Raw genomic sequence first — 18487 nt, 5'->3', positions numbered from 1 at the left:
TTTCTGTATAGCCTCTCTGAAGACGTTCTGTTAAGAGCCTAAACAGAACTCTCTTTAGGACCCCCAGTCTGTCCTATGAATGTTTAGCAAGTTTACGCTGTGAGAAAGCTGCTGGGGCAGAGCAAACACACCAGAGGGATACAAACTTACATCTGTGGCCATGTGGAGATGTACAGATGTCCACAAAATTAATGGACCACTCACTACTATACCACACTGTCCCACAGGCAGATATCTCATCTATTGACCTTAGCTAATTAACGATTGAAAAGAATGATGTGATATAGTGGCGGGGCTTTATCTACGTGTTCTCTGTATGGGTACAGATGGCACACTTTTACACGTTGGGATTTAGGATGCTGATAGGGTCAAGTTGAAATATGTATCCCTGAAGACAGCATTATTAGGCCATTCAACATACAACGTGTCCGCTCGGCACACTGTTGGCACTACACTGTTCTGAGCAGCTGTTTACGGGTCTCAGTCCCGTGGTTTGGCTCTATCCAGTGAGCGGCTGTCATAGCATTAGCCTATTCCTTTTTGGGCTCCCCCAGATCTGCACCCTTAGCACAGCCCCTTCAACAGTTCTGATAAACCCAGGGAGAATAGGGCTTTAGCTGAACATTCAGAAGCGCACATGACTGCGGTCATGCCCCACAGGAGTAGGTTAAGGACCAATTTTGTGTAATGTAACGGAAAGTAACGAGTAAAGAGTAATAAGTTACTTTAGGCATGGAGTAATAAGTAAAGTTATAATAGGGGAAGGTGGGGTGATTTGTGCAACTTTTTACTCAAAGTGATTTTAAAGTGAGGCCTTGACAGTTATGTCTCCAACTCAAATATGTACATATATTTCAGGATGTTGTGCATCCCTGGCAATAAAAACTTTGGATCTGGAATAAACTGTCTAAGAAATATAGCTTTCGGAAAAAAAGTTGTCTTGTCGCACAAATCACCCCACTATGTGGGGTGATTTGTGCGTCATTGTGTCACAATGACAAAGTCACCATCATCATCTTTCTGGCCATCTGAACTCTCATCAGTGGTGTCGTTAAGTGGAATTGAGATGTCACTCTCTTCTGAGCTACTGTAGACAATCACTTTCTTTTGGTGACCAGCGTATACAGCCATGCCACTGGCACAACTCTCAGAAATGTACTTTGCACTAGTTGCTCCGTGCTTGTGGAACCAACTGCCACCTGACAAATGTGATTTCCCCCTACATTTCTGCCTTTAAATCAAGGCTCAAAACCCATATGTACACCCTGGTGTTTCCTCCCCATTAACCTCTGCACTACTTACTTACCTCTGGACTACTATCTGTGTTTATGTGGATGTATGGGCTTTACGTCTTTTATTTTGGTTATTGTTATTTTACCTTCATTGTTTACCTACTGAATGCACTATGTACTGCACTTTGGACAGTGCAAACTGTCATAAATGTGCTTTTATAAATACATTTTACTTACTTACTTACTTATAACTCACCCAGGCCCTTGCGCACAAATCACCCCATCCCCAGAATTTTGGATAATAGGCATGATGCAGCAATTTAGGGTTGACATTGTGCTAACTATATAGACTCAAAGTGTAGCATACCAAAGCACTAAAACATGTGTCATATGTTTTCAAACGTGTCTATAATTGTTCAGACACAATAATCAAAAAACCTTGATCATGGAAATGTTACTTTGAAAGGCAAAACACAGTTTTTTGAGCTTAAATGTGCTTATATCTTATTCCTTGTGTCTCCCTTCTTTACAGGATGAGTCAAATGGATGGCTCTTCTTAAATATGTGGTCACATTTCCAATTTCTTCCACGGTTTTCTAGAAACAAGGGGTTTTGCAACTTCCAAAATGCACAAATCACCCCACCTTCCCCTATTACTTTTGAAAAGAGTAATATATTACTTTATTTTTATCAGGAGCCCAACACATCTCCCCAACCTGTTTCCATCCTCTACAATAAAGCATCAACAACTGAGAGAAAATGAGCACAGAAGAAAATAGGTAGACTTACCTCCCTCCCAGCCTCTTGTAGTCTCCGGTTAGTGTCTGTTACTTGACCCTGTAAGACAGACATTACTTAACTACACAGCCTCAATATCACTCTTTTAAACCCTTCTTTCTTCTACCCGTGGTTCCTACACAGTTTTGATATATTGGCAAAAAATCTCATGTGTTTTCCTCTGTGCCATAGAGCTCCACTATTGTCACCCAGGCGGATTTCACCTCAGCCCCCGATGCACACCCATCTACTGCAGCCTAGACTCCAGTTCAATTATAATACTAATAATAATTATTATTACCACAACACTATTTGAATAGGTTTCTAGAAGAATGAAGGCCACCCTGTCACATGTCTATCATTGCCTCCACTCTGGTGTCTGCTCCCCCTCTCTACCTCCCTCCCTGCAGTTGCTCAGCCTTGTAATCAGCTCATTATCCATGAAAGGCCCAGGACAAAGACAGGCAAATTTAGATTTCCCCGGTAGTGGGGACCTAAACCCATGGCGGGTGCAGAGGACCTTTTCTTGGGGTTTAATGGCTTGTGACAGGCTCTTTTCTCAGATTCAGTGACAAACTTGTCGATTCTGGATAAGGATTTTTGAACTCTCGGCTCACGTCACACAGCTCAGAGCCATGACCCAATTGACCAGTCGGCTTTTTGGAGACACTGCTTTCAACAGGGAAGCTTTCAAACAAGGGGGGAAAGACTACATAATACAGGCATAATGCCTTTCCTTTCATTCAGCTAGGCTACAGAATCACAGCAAACAGTGCAAACTCACCCATAACGGTAAAGAACAGACAGGAATATTATATTCACAAGCATTCCTTAACATGTTTTTAAGAATAATAATAAGTGTAAAGTTGTGCACTTGTATAGTCTAAGCTTATAGCTGCTGTTCATCACACTGGACTAATGGGTAGCGAATAGGGCTCTAACAATACAAAAACTCACGATTCGATTTGTATAACGATTTTTGACCCACGAATCGATACATACAATGATTTTTAAAATTTGAAAAGCATTTTAATTAAATAACATTTATAATAACATTTAACTTAATGTAACATTTAATAACAAATAACCTGAACAGATTTGAACACAAATAAAAATATAAGCAACATGAATTAATAAATGACCAAAGATATAACATATCTCTCTTCTCTGTAACAAGATAATACTGTTGAAACATTTAAAATATTGAACTGTGCAGTAAACCAAAAATCAAGTTAGAAAACCAATTAACAGCTTCAGCTTCCTTCACCAAACCTGTTATCCAAAACTTAAACCTAAAAAAAAATGTATATATATATATTTTTTTTTAAATGCTAACAAGATTCAAGATTCATTTTATTGTCAATCATTCAGCGAAAAAACAGAAACATGTTTAGGCCAAACAAAATTGCGAGCATTGCTCCTCTAAAAACACAGGGAAAAAAACCATCACAAAAATAGAGCACTATGAATAAATATGTATAAAAACGAACCAATTAATAATACAATATCATCCAACTTATTGTGATGTGTAGCACTTGAATGATTAAATAATATTGCACATATTCCATCATCAAGTTAGTGGCGTTGTGTTTAAGGCCTGGGACACACATCTGCATCTACCTCTGGAGCGCATCTGCGTCTGTTACTGTTGCCTCTCTCTGCTTCTAAAGTCTTTCTACACAGAGTTTTCATATATAATTCTCATTAATATGAAGTTGTTTCATGTCATTTTATGATGCATATGGTTAATATTGAGTTTCGACAGTTATCCGTGTGCCGCATTGCCTTTTTTTTCCTTATATATATATATATATATATATATATATATATATATATATATATATATATATATATATATATATATATATATATATATATATATATATATATATATATATATATATATATATATATATATATATATATATATATATATATAAGAGAGAGAGAGAGAGAGAGAGAGAGAGAGAGAGAGAGAGAGGTGCGTCTCCGAAAAAAATAGGCTCCGTCTCCTGAGGTGAAATGGAGCGTCGCTGCAGACGCCTCTAACGGTCATCAGCTGGGCGTTGGAGGTTGGATGTGTGGAGCTGTAGTCACAGTCGCCGGAAAAACTGTCAGACGCACAGTAGACGCAGGAGTGTCCCGGGCCTTTTACTTTCATGCCGCTCACACTCCCTCTCTCTTGTCCACACACACACTCACTACATTACATTACACACAGCTCTATTTCTTGAAGGAGCTACAAAGTGGAATAACGGCTCCCTTTTAGTTTGGTGCAAACAACTAGCTGTAGTGGATTATTTCAGAATGAATTATACTCTAAAAATGCCCATACTCCCAACTTGTTGGAGATGACCTGGCCACTATACTTTGAGATTGGTCAGCCGATGTGGACCAAACTGTCCCCTGTAAAGCGCTGTCTCTTACCATTAGTTTCTCTGCATCTGCGCGGACTTTGAGGAGCTCAGTGATGGCGTCCACAAAGCCTTGGTGGTGGAAGTTGCACATCTTTTCAATCTCCCGGTCATGATTCCTTATCCTGGCGTCCAGCTTCTCCATGAAGCGCTTGTGGGCATTGGGCTGGTCATCGTAAATAGACCTGTGAGAGACAATGGATAGAAAGAAGAGAAGAAGAGAGAAATCAATAAAACAACTGTCCAACAACCACTTTTACAATGAAATGACTCACTCATATGCAAATGACTATCTGCATTCTGCAGCCTGCTGAAGGTTCCTTACCACAGCAAGTCCACAAATCAGCTCAGAAAGATGTCAGCATGTTTGCATGGGTTACTGCTTTGTGTTATCGAGAAGTGGTGGATATGTGTGTTGACACAAATCTAGACAAATTTATACTGTATATCATCATGTAGTTGTTGTAGCTATTATATGTGGATGAACTCTGTGAGGATACATCATGAAATCTAGGCTTTAACCTTGTATGTACTATGTATGCATCCATCCATGTACACTAATTACTTAATGTGCAATAATGTTAAGCAACTGTCTACATACACCACACGCATGAGGCTTTTTTCATTTCATTTGACTGTTTTAAGTGGCTATCAGGCCACTACTATATGAACTTGTTCTTGACTTGCCTGTAAACAAAGGTGAAATAAAATGAATATACCAGGGTCCAGGGCCAAATCATTTCAAATGTTTTGATTAGTAGGGCTGTGTGCGACCTGTCACACTGAAACTCATGTGTGTATAACAAAAAACAGCATTGTAACGATACTGGGAAGCAACATCACAGTGCGAGTGATGAGGCCTATGTGGCCAGTTGTTTGCACATTACTGTAAAGAGCCCTGCTATGAATCACTACCCCAACAACCACACAAACTTCTCTCTGTCTCAACCTGGCCTGGCTTCAACAGGCACAGATGGCCGTGTGTGTGTGTGTGTGTGTGTGTGTGTGTGTGTGTGTGTGTGTGTGTTTAACTATGCCATCATTTGTAATTCATCAGAAATTGATTTATGGCAAGTGTATTAAAGAAGGACTATTTCTTTTTTTTTAAAGATTATTTTTCTGCATTTTCAAGGCTTCTTATTTTATTTTATTGACAGTGCAGAGAGACATAGATGAAATGGGGCACAGAAGGGATTGACTTTCAGAGCCCACGGGTCAGACCCCAACCGGGTAGCTACCAAGAGGACTGAGCCTTGTGGGGGACGCTCTCACGACGACACCACAAGTTTCCAATTTATCCCTGCTTTCCAATCCCCATGCTTCCATACTATTTAGTATGCCAGAAAAAAATTTAGGATGTCCCAAATACATGCACATCAATTGTAGCATGCTGAAAATACATAAATGCCCCACTAACTCCAATAGAATTTTGGAGTAATCGTCTTTATTTTTGACATTTCTTGACATAATAAAAAATCTTTCTTATCTGATTTTGTTTTCTCTCCCGTGACCCTAAAACTCGTGTGCTTTAGTAAGTAGAGTAGTAAAATTAAAAAGTATGTGATTTGGAACGCAATTTATATCTGAAGCTGGATTTCAGAATATGTTTGCCTAAGCTGTCCTGTCAGCTATAGATTATCTTCTCTTAGGTGTATCACTGGAAGAGAACCCTTTCATACGTCACATTGTTGTTTGATTGTCCTATGATTTGTAATATAAAAAATACCTAATATAGAGTTTTTTTTCCTTTTTTAATAATGAAGGTAGAAAAAACTAAAACATTTGACAACATAATTGTATAGTTGCCTGGTTGGACCGAATAGTTTGTAAAGCATCTTTAAGGCAAATCTTTTGAGGAAAATGTGCACACTCCTAAAAAAGGTTGCATACAGTGGCTTGCAAAAGTATTCATCCCCCTTGAACTTTTCAAAAAAAATTCATGTTACAACCACACACGTACATTTATTTTATTGGGATTTAATGCATAAAATCCCAATAAAGACTAACACAAAGTGGCACATAATATAATTGTGAAGTAGAATGAAAATGAAACATGAAAACATAAACATAAAAAACTGAAAAGTGTGGCGTGCAAATGTAGGGGATAACGGGGTAATATGTCACACGGGTAGGTTGTCACAATCGTTATATCTCGGAACCAGAAGGTGCTGTCTGTTAAATTTTGGTATACTGAGGAGCCAAATATTTTATTTACATGTAAATAAAATATTTGGCTCCTCAGTATTTATCTTCTAGGCTTTTACACATTGGGTTTATAACAAAACACTTGTTACCGTAAAAAAGTGTGAAGGGTAAGCTTATAGTTTAGATTGTTTTTAGCAAACTAGACCAGTTGCCAAGGCTACTGCACCCCAGTGCACTCCAACCCAGCTGGGGAAGAAGAAACAGAAGAGAAAGAGACAGGAGGAGGAATCTTCATCAGATGAAGAGGATAGTTTGTGTTTGGTTTGTATGGAAACGTTCTCCAGCACCCGTTCAGGGGAGGTATGGGAGAAGTGTTGTATGTGCAACCAGTGGGCACACAATCTCTGCTTAGTTAGTAAGCAGACCCTACATTTGCCATCACTGTAACTCACATAGTGAATGTGTGTATCGTGGTTGAGTAGGCTATTATTGTTAGACCTATTTGTTTTGTTCTTTATATTGTTACATACAGTAGGTTGGTCTTAATATGGATTTCCTTTTTGTTTATTCCTTGCTCATTTTGTGTTAAGATGCATAAAGTTATGTAGGCCTATTTTTCAACTTCAAATTTAGTTCTGCTTTCTTGCCTTCTTTTTAAGATTTTTCCCATTAAAATAACATTGTGACAAACAACCCCATAGTGTGTGACAACCGACCCCTTGATGGGGTTGGTTGTCACAATGTGTAAGTCTTTGATGGTAAATTTCTTCTTTATTACAATAAGTTAGAAAAAGTGAGGGGTTCACATTTCAAGCCAACACCTTAAGCTTCAATTTAATGTAGGAATGACTATTGAAAGATGTTTAGGTGATGAGCAATTCTCACTAGAATAAAAAGTGTACCTACTTACCCCGGTCTCCCCTATTGTAGAAACACCTATCGCTGCAATTTCATCTAGAAGTCTTTTGGGGTATGTCTCTACCAGCTTTGCACATCTACAGACTGACATTTTTGCCCATTCTTCTTAGCAAAATAGCTTGAGCTTCATATTCAGCGTCGATTGGATGGAGAGTGTCAGTGAACAGCAATTTCCAAGTCTTGAGAAATATTCTCAATTGTTTAGGTCTGGACTTTGACTGTGCCTTTCTAACACATGACTATGCTTTGATCTGAACCATTCCATAGTAGATCTGGCTTTATGTTTAGGGTTGTTGTCCTGAATGGAAGGTAAACCTCCACCCCTGTCTCAAATATTTTGCGGACTCTAACAGGTTTTTCACAGTGGGGATGGTGTGTTCAGGGTGATGTGCAGTGTTTGTTTTCCGCCACACATTGCGTTTTGCATTCAGACCAAAAACTTCCTTTTTGGTCTCATCTGACCAGAGCACCTTCCTCCAAGATGAGACCAGACTTGAAGTTTTTGCACATCACCCTGAACACAGTATGAATTCTTTTGCACGCCACACTTTTCAGTTTTCTATCTATGAAAAAAAAATTAAAACCATGTTTCAATTTCATTCCACTTCACAATTTTGCGCCACTTTGTGTTGGTCTATCACATACAATCTCAATAAAATAAATGTGTGTGTGGTTGTACTGTGACAAAATGTGGAAAAGTTCAAGGGCCACTAAATGTTGTAACTTAAATTGCTAAATAGAAAAACTTCATAATTTAAAAAAAAAAACCCATTAGACTACTGTCGATGATTACATGACTACACAATGTGACAAGGGTATTCACCAGCAAGACTGTATGGGTCAGACAGACAACAACCTCAAGAACAAAAGATGTTTCAACAGTTCATTCCAAAGGCATTAAGCCATACTTTAATATGCTGTGTATGAAGAGGGCTAAGGGAATAGTAAATGAGGACGGACATAATATGAGCTCATGGCCTACACTACCAGCCATTGCCATATATTACAGGTGGAGTAACAGCTCCATCTAGTGGATTGTAGTAAAATGCTAAATTCATAAATTGAAGGATTTGTTCAATAATCCAAAACCAAGTATCTCAATGGAAAGAGCATTAATTAGCTTATGGAAGTCAGAAGACAAACTTAAAACAGAAATGTGAAATTTAGCATGTACATAACAAAGGCAGGGCTAAAATACTAAAAGAAAGTGAATCCCTTTATGACAATCTGAAAATGCTTTGAATCATAATCATTTTGTTTGTATTCACCATTGAGAAATCCCACAAGGAACACAAAGCTGTTTTAATCGCTTTAATAATTTTTACAAAAGTGAAATTTAAATATAAACCAGACTTGGCAATAACAAAAACATTAAAGGTGCTGTAAGCGGAATGGTTCTTTTAGCTAACTTCCTGTCACTGACTGCAGTTAGCAGTCCCCTCCCTCGTCCCCACGTCACCACATTAATGCACTGCGGTCTTCAAGCAGCGAGTTATCTAGCATCATCTCAGATCCATAAGTGTGATAAAACATGATAAAAACCATCAAAACAGACATTGGGAAGGATTTTTACCTGCTCCGCCATTGTAGGCGCATACACATTCACCCATCTGTCGCTCTGGCGTGCACCGGCAGTGAGAACATGAGTGAGACGGGTGTTGGTTTGTAGCATTCTCTCTTGTGATTGGATATTAATTTCGGGATCCCCGAAAAGTTTATTTGCCGATTACATGCAGAGCAGCTGACTGAGAGATCGGCTTTATGAAACGCGCACATTATGTAAGGGATCACTGTATGAATAAAGACCGATTTAACACTTACAGTCCGCTCCAATAGTATTGGAACAGTGAGGCCAATTCCTTTATTTTTGCTGTAGACTGGAAACATTTGGGTTTGACACCAAAATATGAATATGAGACAATAGATCAACATTTCAGCTTTCATTTCCAGGTATTTACATCTGGATCTGATTCACAACTGAGAAGATAGCATTATTTGTAAAGGAACACCACATTGTTAGGTGAGCAAAAGTATTGGAACAAATATACATAAATTAAATTAAAGTGAATAAGACTTAATATTTTGTTGCAAATCCTTCGCTTGCAATAACCGCATCAAGCCAGTGACCCATTGACATCACCAAACTTTTACATTCTTCTTTTTTGATGCTTTTCCAGGCTTTCACCACAGCCTCATTCAGTTGCTGTTTGTTTTGGGGGGTTACTCTATTCACTCTCCTCTTTAGCAGGTAAAATGTATGCTCTATAGGGTTTAAGTCTGGAGATTGACTTGGCCAGTCTAAAACCTTCCACTTCTTGCCCCTGATTTACTCCTTTGTTGTTTTTGCAGTTTTTTTGGATCATTATCTTGCTGCATGATGAAGGATCTTCCAATCAGTTTGGTTGCATCTGTCTTTAAATTGGCAGACCGAATGTTTCTGTAGACTTCTAAGTTCATTTAGCTGTTGCCATCATGTGTTACTGTGTTGTTGTCAAGATGAGCCTTTACCAAAGTGATGGAAAGGCTAAAGTTTGGAGAAAGAAAGGATCTGCACGGCTTGGGCTTGCGTGGCTTCTTCTGGGACGGGCTCATTCATCTTCATTGATGATGTAACACATGATGGCAACAGCTAAATGAACTCAGATGTTTACACAAACATTTTGTCTGCCAATTTAAAGAAAGATGCAACTTAACTGATTGGAATATCCGTCATGATGCAGCAAGATAATGACCCAAAAGATACTGCAAAAACAACAAAGGAGTTCATCAGGAGCAGGAAATGGAAGGTTTAAGACTGGCCAAGTCAATCTCCAGACTTAAACCCTATAGAGCATGCATTTTACCTGCTAAAGAGGAGACTGAAGGGAGTAACCCCCCAAAACAAACAGCAACTGAATGAGGCTGCGGTGAAAGCCTGGAAAAGCATCACAAAAGAAGAATGCAAAAGTTTGGTTATGTCAATGGGACACAGGCTTGATGTGGTTATTGCAAGAGAAGGATTTGCGAGAATTGCGACAAAATATTACGTTTTATTCACTTTAATTTAATTTATGTATATTTGTTCCAATACTTTTGCTCACCTAAAAATGTGGTGTTCCTTTACAAATAATGCTATCTTCTCAGATGTGAATCAGATCCAGATGTAAATACCTGGAAATGAAAGCTGAAATGTTGATCTATTGTCTCATATTCATCTTTTGGTGTCAAACCCAAATGTTTCCAGTCTACAGCAAAAATAAAGGAATTGGCCTCACCGTTCCAATACTATTGGAGGGGACTGTATATTAACAAAATAAATCGCTTACTTCACCTTTAACAATTACTGGGGGGGAAAATTTAACCCCTTATTAGCCACCTTTATGATAATGTCAGAACTGGGGCGACTGTGGCTCAGGTGGTTAAGCGGGTTGGCCAACGATCCAAGGGTTGGCGGTTCAATCCCCGCCCGGCCACCTGTGTCATGGTTGTTGTGTCCTTGGGCAAGACACTTCACCCACCTTGCCCTGTGTGAATGTGTATGATTGCTGTATGTTTGAGGTGGTGGTCGGAGGGGCCGTTGGCGCTGAATGGCAGCCACGCTTCCGTCAGTCTGCCCCAGGGCAGCTGTGGCTACTCTCGTAGTTTACCACCACCGGTATGACTGAGTGTGAACGAATTGAACCAGGAAATGTAAAGCGTCTTTGAGTGCCTAGGCAATAAAGCGCTATATAAAACCTATCAATTATTATTATTATTATAACTGTGGTGATTTTCAGGAAGACATCTGTTTGGAGTAACTGAGGGGCCAGGGACTAGGTCAAAGTGCTGAATTATAAAATCTATGGAGGCCCATATTGTCAAGTACGGATTGTTTTTCTGATAAAGCACATCACCATAGGCTTTCAGAAGTTATGACTAGGGGTGTAACGATACACGTATTTGTACCGTACCGTGACAGTACAGGCACTTCTTGGTGGTTACAGAGGTGGACCGCGGTCCGTTTGTGGCGTACATAGCGTTAATATAGCGAATGTACAGGCTTGTTTTGCGGTGTGGAACTTAAAACTTGTCGTCGGAGTTCCCCCCGGACCATTTAGCCTCCGGCTCGGCTCGCACGTGCGCAGAAGCAGCCAGCGATTGAGAGTCTGTTATCTCTATGGTGAGCACAGCATGAGGGTGCAGTGTTGCCAACTAAGCGACTTTTTGGAACCCCCTGGCAACTTTTTTTCAAAAAAGCAACCAGCGACAAATCTAGCTACTTTTTCTGGTGTTATTGGTGACTTTTGGAGACTAGGTCGCTAAAGCATGTATAGCTCTTAACTTCTAAACGAGCAGCGGGTGCCTCCGCGGCCACTCCCCCCGTCCCAGAGCACTGACAGGCGGCCGGGTCCTCATGCAGCAGTCCCTCCCAGCTGCGGTCAGAGCAAGAGATATACACCTCTCCGCTCTAGTGTTCAGTTTGCATCACTATTAGCAGTTGTAATAGGCTACCCCTCTTTTCTTTTAAAGTCTATGAGTAGTGCAAATCAAAATGTTATACAGTGCTATCGAACAGAGAGCGAACTGCATGGCGAAAGACAACAGGAAACCGGAGCTCGCAGGCGCCCCCGTCATTCAAATCCCGTTTGAGGGATAACTTCGGATTCCAGTAGAATTATGAAAACAGTGATAAACGTGTGGAACAATGTCGGCACACAGGTTATTGTTTCACCGCGATCGCCTATGTAGGAGCCAACCATGGACATATAAAAGGGAGGCAACACGTCGAACATGCATGTACGCATTTGAAAAGGCACCATCCAGGTCATACTATCACCGTTACTGTGAAGAAAAAACGAGCTGTGCAAACCCAGACAGTATTTTCTTTTTTTATACTGAACATACATAAGCTGTCATTTAATTGATGCTGCAGTTGTAATCGGCAAAACAAATGTTAGGGGATCCCACTACTGATAACCAATCAGAAGAGAGAACGCTGCAAACCGGCACCCGTCTCTCTGCCTGTGCATGTACAGAGCGACAGATGGGTGAATGTGTATGCGCCTACAATGGTGGAGCAGGTAAAAATCCTTCCCTATGTCTGTTTTGATGGTATTTCTCATGTTTTATCACACTTATGGATCTGAGATGATGCTAGATAACTTGCTGCTTGAAGACCGCAGTGCATTAATGAGGTGATGTAGGGACGAGGGTGGGGACTGCTAACTGCAGTCACTGACAGGAAGTTAGCTAAACTGACCATTCCGCTTACTGAACCTTTATACTGTTCATTAAAAGCTGAATTCTAAAAGCTGTCTTCTAATTCTCACTTTCCAATATGTTTTTCAGTTGGCAAAGTGGAAGATTCTGTACATTTTTGGTTTATTTACCAACTGCCAAGTACAGTTGGCAAACTCTTCAAACTGTCTACAATGTTGTCAGGTGGTTTGCCAGTAACTCACACAGATGAAAAAGGATGTGAAATGATCAAATTTTCAAAACAACTAGTCTGTTATTGCTGCATTTCCTTTCACAAGATTCTGTGGTCTGGGAATGACCCTGCTGCCATCTAGTTTGATTGACAGCTAAAACTTGTCGGCTGGGGGCACCCTTAGCTCAGTTGGTAGGGCGTCCCCCCCCGGGCCCGGCCCAGCAGCAGACCCGGGTTCGATTCCTGCCCGCAGTCGTTCTCTGCATGTCACTCCCCTCTCTACCCCATTTCACCGCTGTCTCTCTGCACTATCAATAAAGCATAAAAATGCCCAAAAAATACCTAAAAAAAAAAAACTTGTCAGCTGAATAGTCAATAAGAAGAGATAGGCAGTGAGCTAGTATCTTATCACTTTACTATGGCAAATACACTTTGTATTGCTCTGTGTGCAAATGTGATGTGTGTTTTTACAGCACAGGTGATGAACAAAGACATTGGCCCTCATTTATCAACCGTACGTAGACCAGAAAAGAGGGTGTACGCACATTTCCACGCAAACCTCGGCATTTATCAATATGGACGTGAGCGTAGGATACGCTCAAATCCCACGCCAGCTCTCAGCTCGTGTACGCAAGTTTGTAAACAGCATGGACTCGCAGTGCAGGCTGTGCCGGGTAGCCGATGAATTTGTTGGACAATTATTAGAAGATAATACAAATGCAGTGTTTGCTCAGACCGAAATAAAGATATTAATCACTTAAAAATGTGGAGCTTATGATGTGCAACTGAGTAGGAGAGCTGATTCAATAGTGCGCACACCGGCCACTTAGGAGCGCTGCATGGGACTGCGTAAGGGCAGTTGTCTCCGTCTTGGAGCAGCTGGGGGGACATTGAGGCACAGGGGCTGCATTCATTCAAAATGTTAGCCCAAGTATTAAATACACTCAACAAAAATATAAACGCAACACTTTTGTTTTTGCTCCCATTTTTCATGAGATGGACTTAAAGATCTAAAATTAATTCCAGATACACAATATTACCATTTCTCTCAAACATTGTTCACAAATCTGTCTAAATGTGTGATAGTGAGCACTTCTGCTTTGCTGAGATAATCCATCCCACCTCATAGGTGTGCCACATCAAGATGCTGATCTGACATCATGATTAGTGCACAGGTGTGCCTTAGACTGTCCACAATAAAAGGCCACTCTGAAATGTGCATTTTTTTGCTTTATTGGGGGTCTGGGGACTCAGAACCAGTCAGTATCTGGTGTGACCACCATTTGCCTCATGCAGTGCAACACATCTTCTTCGCATAGAGTTTATCAGATTGTCAATTGTGGCCTGTGGAATGTTGGTCCACTCCTCTTCAATGGCTGTGCGAAGTTGCTGGATATTAGTGGGAAGTGGTGCACGCTGTCGTATACGCCGGTCAAGCACATCCCAAACATGCTCAATGGGTGACATGTCCGGTGAGTATGCTGGCCATGCAAGAACTGGGACATTTCCAGCTTCCAAGAATTGTGTACAGATCCTTGCAACATGGGGCCGTGCATTATCTTGCTGAAACGTGAGGTGATGTTCATGGATGTATGGCACAACAATGGGCCTCAGGATCTCATCACGGTATCTCTGTGCATTCAAAATGCCATCAATAAAATGCACCTGTGTTCTTTGTCCATAACAGATGCCTGCCCATACCATAACCCCACCACCACCATGGGCCACTCGATCCACAACATTGACATCAGCAAAGCGCTCACCCACACGACGCCACACACGCTGTCTGCCATCTGCCCTGAACAATGTAAACCGAGATTCATCCGTGAAGAGAACACCTCTCCAACGTGCCAGACGCCATCGAATGTGAGCATTTGCCCACTCAAGTCTGTTACGCCGACGAGCTGGAGTCAGGTCAAGACCCCGATGAGGATGACGAGCATGCAGTTGAGCTTCCCTGAGACGGTTTCTGACAGTTTGTGCAGAAATTGTTTGGTTATGCAAACCAATTGTTTCAGCAGCTGTCTCAGTGGCTGGTCTCAGACGATCTTGGAGGTGAACCTGCTGGATGTGGAGGTCCTGGGCTGGTGTGGTTACACGTGGTCTGCGGTTGTGAGGTCGGTTGGATGTACTGCCATATTCTCTGAAACGCCTTTGGAGACGGCTTATGGTGGAGAAATGAACATTCAATGCACGAGCAACAGATCTGGTTGACATTCCTGCTGTCAGCATGCCAATTGCACGCTCCCTCAATGCTTGTGGCATCTGTGGCATTTTGCTGTGAGACAAAACTGCACATTTCAGGGTGGCCTTTTATTGTGGACAGTCTAAGGCACACCTGTGCACTAATCATGATGTCAGATCAGCATCTTGATGTGGCACACCTGTGAGGTGGGATGGATTATCTCAGCAAAGCAGAAGTGCTCACTATCACACATTTAGACAGATTTGTGAACAATGTTTGAGAGAAATGGTAATATTGTAGCCTGGCATTCCCAGACCTGCCACTAGGCGCAGGCAAATTAAATTTGCTGCGCGTGTTGGTCTGGACACCCTCCGTTGAAGCTTATCAAGAATACCAGAAATCTGGTATAACGTTTCAATTGGTTCTATCTAATATGGGCGCGCCAGAGCCCTTTATATGGTGCTCTGGGGAGGACGTAACCGGATGACGACAGTGACGTGCATGCGACGTCGAAGCTGTGATAGTAAACATCAAAGATGGCTGCGGATATGTTGTGTGAGTTTGAGACTGCTTTGGCCTCGACCCTTAACGAATTGGAAGACGGGACTCATAGCTTTCACTAGCAAGTAAGTGGAATGTTCTGTTTTGCCGACCGACAACGGCAAACGTTTAATTGAACAGTTTAACAGCTGTTCGCTAAACGAACGGGGCTTACGTCACTTGTGCATCGCTCTGATTGGTTGTAGTGCTATCCAACTGCGTGCAGTGGCATTTGAAATGCACGAGTAGGAGCCGCCCCTAGAGTTGGAAATTACTATTGATCGTCGCCAGACCCTCTATCGTTCAAGATATCAGGGTCAGGATTTCCAGGCTAGTAATATTGTGTATCTGGAATGAATTTTAGATCTTTAAGTCCATCTCATGAAAAATGGGAGCAAAAACAAAAGTGTTGCGTTTATATTTTTGTTGAGTGTAATTATATATGCTGTTTTATAGCATTTGAGCGATAGCCAACTGATGTAAACCTCAAATGCAAAATCCTCAGCTGGAGATCGTTTGTTGTCAACACCAACGCTGTTGACCGCAGCAGTTATTTCCTTCCTAACTGCTGCCTTCTGTCGTTCTTTGATGCCGCTTGTAATGCTCCGAAATGAAACTCTTTTTTTTCTACTTTCGCTGTTATTCTGTAAATTTCTACTTCAGAGAAGTTCCTCTTCTGTGCCGTAATGCGCGTATCCATGTCGTAAAATCTCTGGGCGAGGCCTCTAAACTGAGAAAATATAGGGGCGTGATACGATTGTTTTCAGCCGCCGCATTTATCAATAATGACCTGGCGTACGCTGAGATTGGCGAGATACGACTGTTTGATAAATCCCACGCGATACCTGGCGTAGGGAGGTATTTGCGCCAGAATCTGCACCAGTTTCCACGCAAGTTTGATAAATGAGGGCCATTGACCGTGAAGGAGTAGTGCCACACCACCTAGTTTTCTTGAGGTGCTTAGCTTTTCATATTTGCAAAACGTTAGTGGATGGAAAGAACACATTTATTGCTTTGGGAAGAATTGGTGATGATTGAAGATGATGTGTCCCCTATGGCTGCAGCAGTTTGTTTCACAGATCAGAGGAGGAATGTTAAGGTTGTCATAAACCTCAGTCTGTTTAAACCAAGGTAAGAGTTGATGTATTTGGCAAATGTGTTTTTTGTGGACTTTACTGCATAACATTTTTATGGACAAAAGGGGAAAAACATTGCACACGCACAAACTATTTTGGATAAATTGACACTCTACTAATGAAACACAGCACCACCACAAAAAAATGAACTCAATAGTTTATCACAATTATTTGAAGGACAATTAATCATGAACTAAATGTCACATCATGTCTCCAACCCTGGCTGAGAAACAAGTCAGTTGTGAAAGACACATGACCTTTGAGATCATCAACTTATAGGGCGCACTCACACTAGTATAAGCAAACAAACTAGACTTTAGGGGGCAAAGGCACACGTACATAAGCACGGTAGGCTACAGTGTGAGTGCGCCCATAGCTAAGTTTCAACAGACAACATGCAGAATTTGACCATGAATAGTGATGTCAATTCAGGAAATAGATCAACACAAAATGATCCAATGCCCAGGCTAAAACACATGTGTCCTTTACCAAGAAATAGCCTTCACCATCTAGGTCAGCTGTCAACATAAATGATGAGCATGTTCATACTAGGAATCACCAGACTGGAACCAGCGGTAGCAGACCTGCACTGCTCTCCACCGGTATGCAGGGAGAAAACCACAGCCTGCAGCTGGCTGAAGGACAGGTGTGTGTGTGTGTGTGTGTGTGTGTGTGTGTGTGTGTGTGTGTGTGTGTGTGTGTGTGTGTGTGTGTGTGTGTGTGTGTGTGTGTGTGTGTGTTTATGGGCTACACATTAGCATGTAAGTCTAATGCCATTCGTTATGGTGTTGAAGCTAAACTGGTGGCTATCTAACATAATAAATGCAAAGAGCTAGTGAAGGCTAGCTTGAGCAATTAAACATCCTATTCGACTAAATATAAGCAAGCATTAAACAACATCTAGGAGTCAAGATGACACATAATGCAATGCTATAATAAAATGACAATAGCGCTCATTTCCAAGTTACAACTGCCCGAAATTGTTAGCCCTATTCGCTAACATCAGCAGCAAAATAATGATAAGATGTGTCCACAGCCACACCCACAAATGATGTTAACATTTTTGACAGGTCACCAGCCGTCCATCAAGACACAGAGCCGGACAAATCCCAAACCAACACGCTTTTACTTTAGCTACATTTAACTGACACAAACAGAAGTCCATGTTGGCCTTAAAGCTAACAGGTCAGCTAGGCTCATGCTTCATTTCAACACCATATAGTCTGCTGGCTATAATTGCTAATGTTAGCCTGCTGGTGGCTAGGGTAGCAAAGCTAGCTCATGAACAAAAGGTCAGATAATGTAGAAGATGCAACCAAACACATAGACATTATGCTTGGTGAGGCTGTCTCAGAAGGCATATATTCTTACCGAAGAGTGGGGCCAACACAAGCCGTGTCGGTGCTCTCTATTTCCTGTAGAATCCGCTCGTGCTCCGTTATACACTCCAGGGTTTCATTCTCCGCCATGATTGTTATGTGTGTATGATGGCTATCACTGCAGCTACAGTGGAGCATTGGTCAGTATAATTTCCTGCCGTTAGGGGACGCCCTACCATGGTCAATTCAGTGCGATTCAGTGTCGGCAGCTCTGTTTCCACATATCCTGTAGGCCTACGTTGGTCAAAGCATCCCCAACATTTAGCCCAAAACTCTATTGTCATCATGGGAATCATATTCCTTCATTGTTCAATTGTAGAATTATGGAATCAGAATCAGAGTGAAGTTAATTGCCAGGTAAGTTTTCGCATA

The 18487-nt window shown here is 41.3% G+C and overlaps 1 protein-coding gene across 1 annotated transcript in view; it reads right to left on the bottom strand.

Moving 5' to 3' along the window:
* Nucleotides 1-18227, bottom strand: part of exoc6 (exocyst complex component 6) — a 72137-nt gene extending 53910 nt beyond the window's left edge. Inside the window, exons 1-3 of the mRNA XM_080049069.1 lie at nt 18108-18227; nt 4437-4608; nt 2022-2069 (exon numbers count right to left, since the gene is read on the bottom strand). Of these exons, the coding sequence (XP_079905195.1) occupies nt 2022-2069; nt 4437-4608; nt 18108-18205 (318 nt within the window). The 5' untranslated portion in view covers nt 18206-18227. The remainder of the gene's footprint in view (nt 1-2021; nt 2070-4436; nt 4609-18107) is intronic.
* Nucleotides 18228-18487: the final 260 nt, after the last annotated feature.

Source organism: Ammodytes marinus (genome assembly GCF_949987685.1).
Source record: "Ammodytes marinus genome assembly, chromosome: 20".
Taxonomy (NCBI): Eukaryota; Metazoa; Chordata; class Actinopteri; order Uranoscopiformes; family Ammodytidae; genus Ammodytes; species Ammodytes marinus.
Note: the sequence above shows the minus strand (reverse complement) of the source record. Positions and strands in the feature narration are given on the sequence as shown.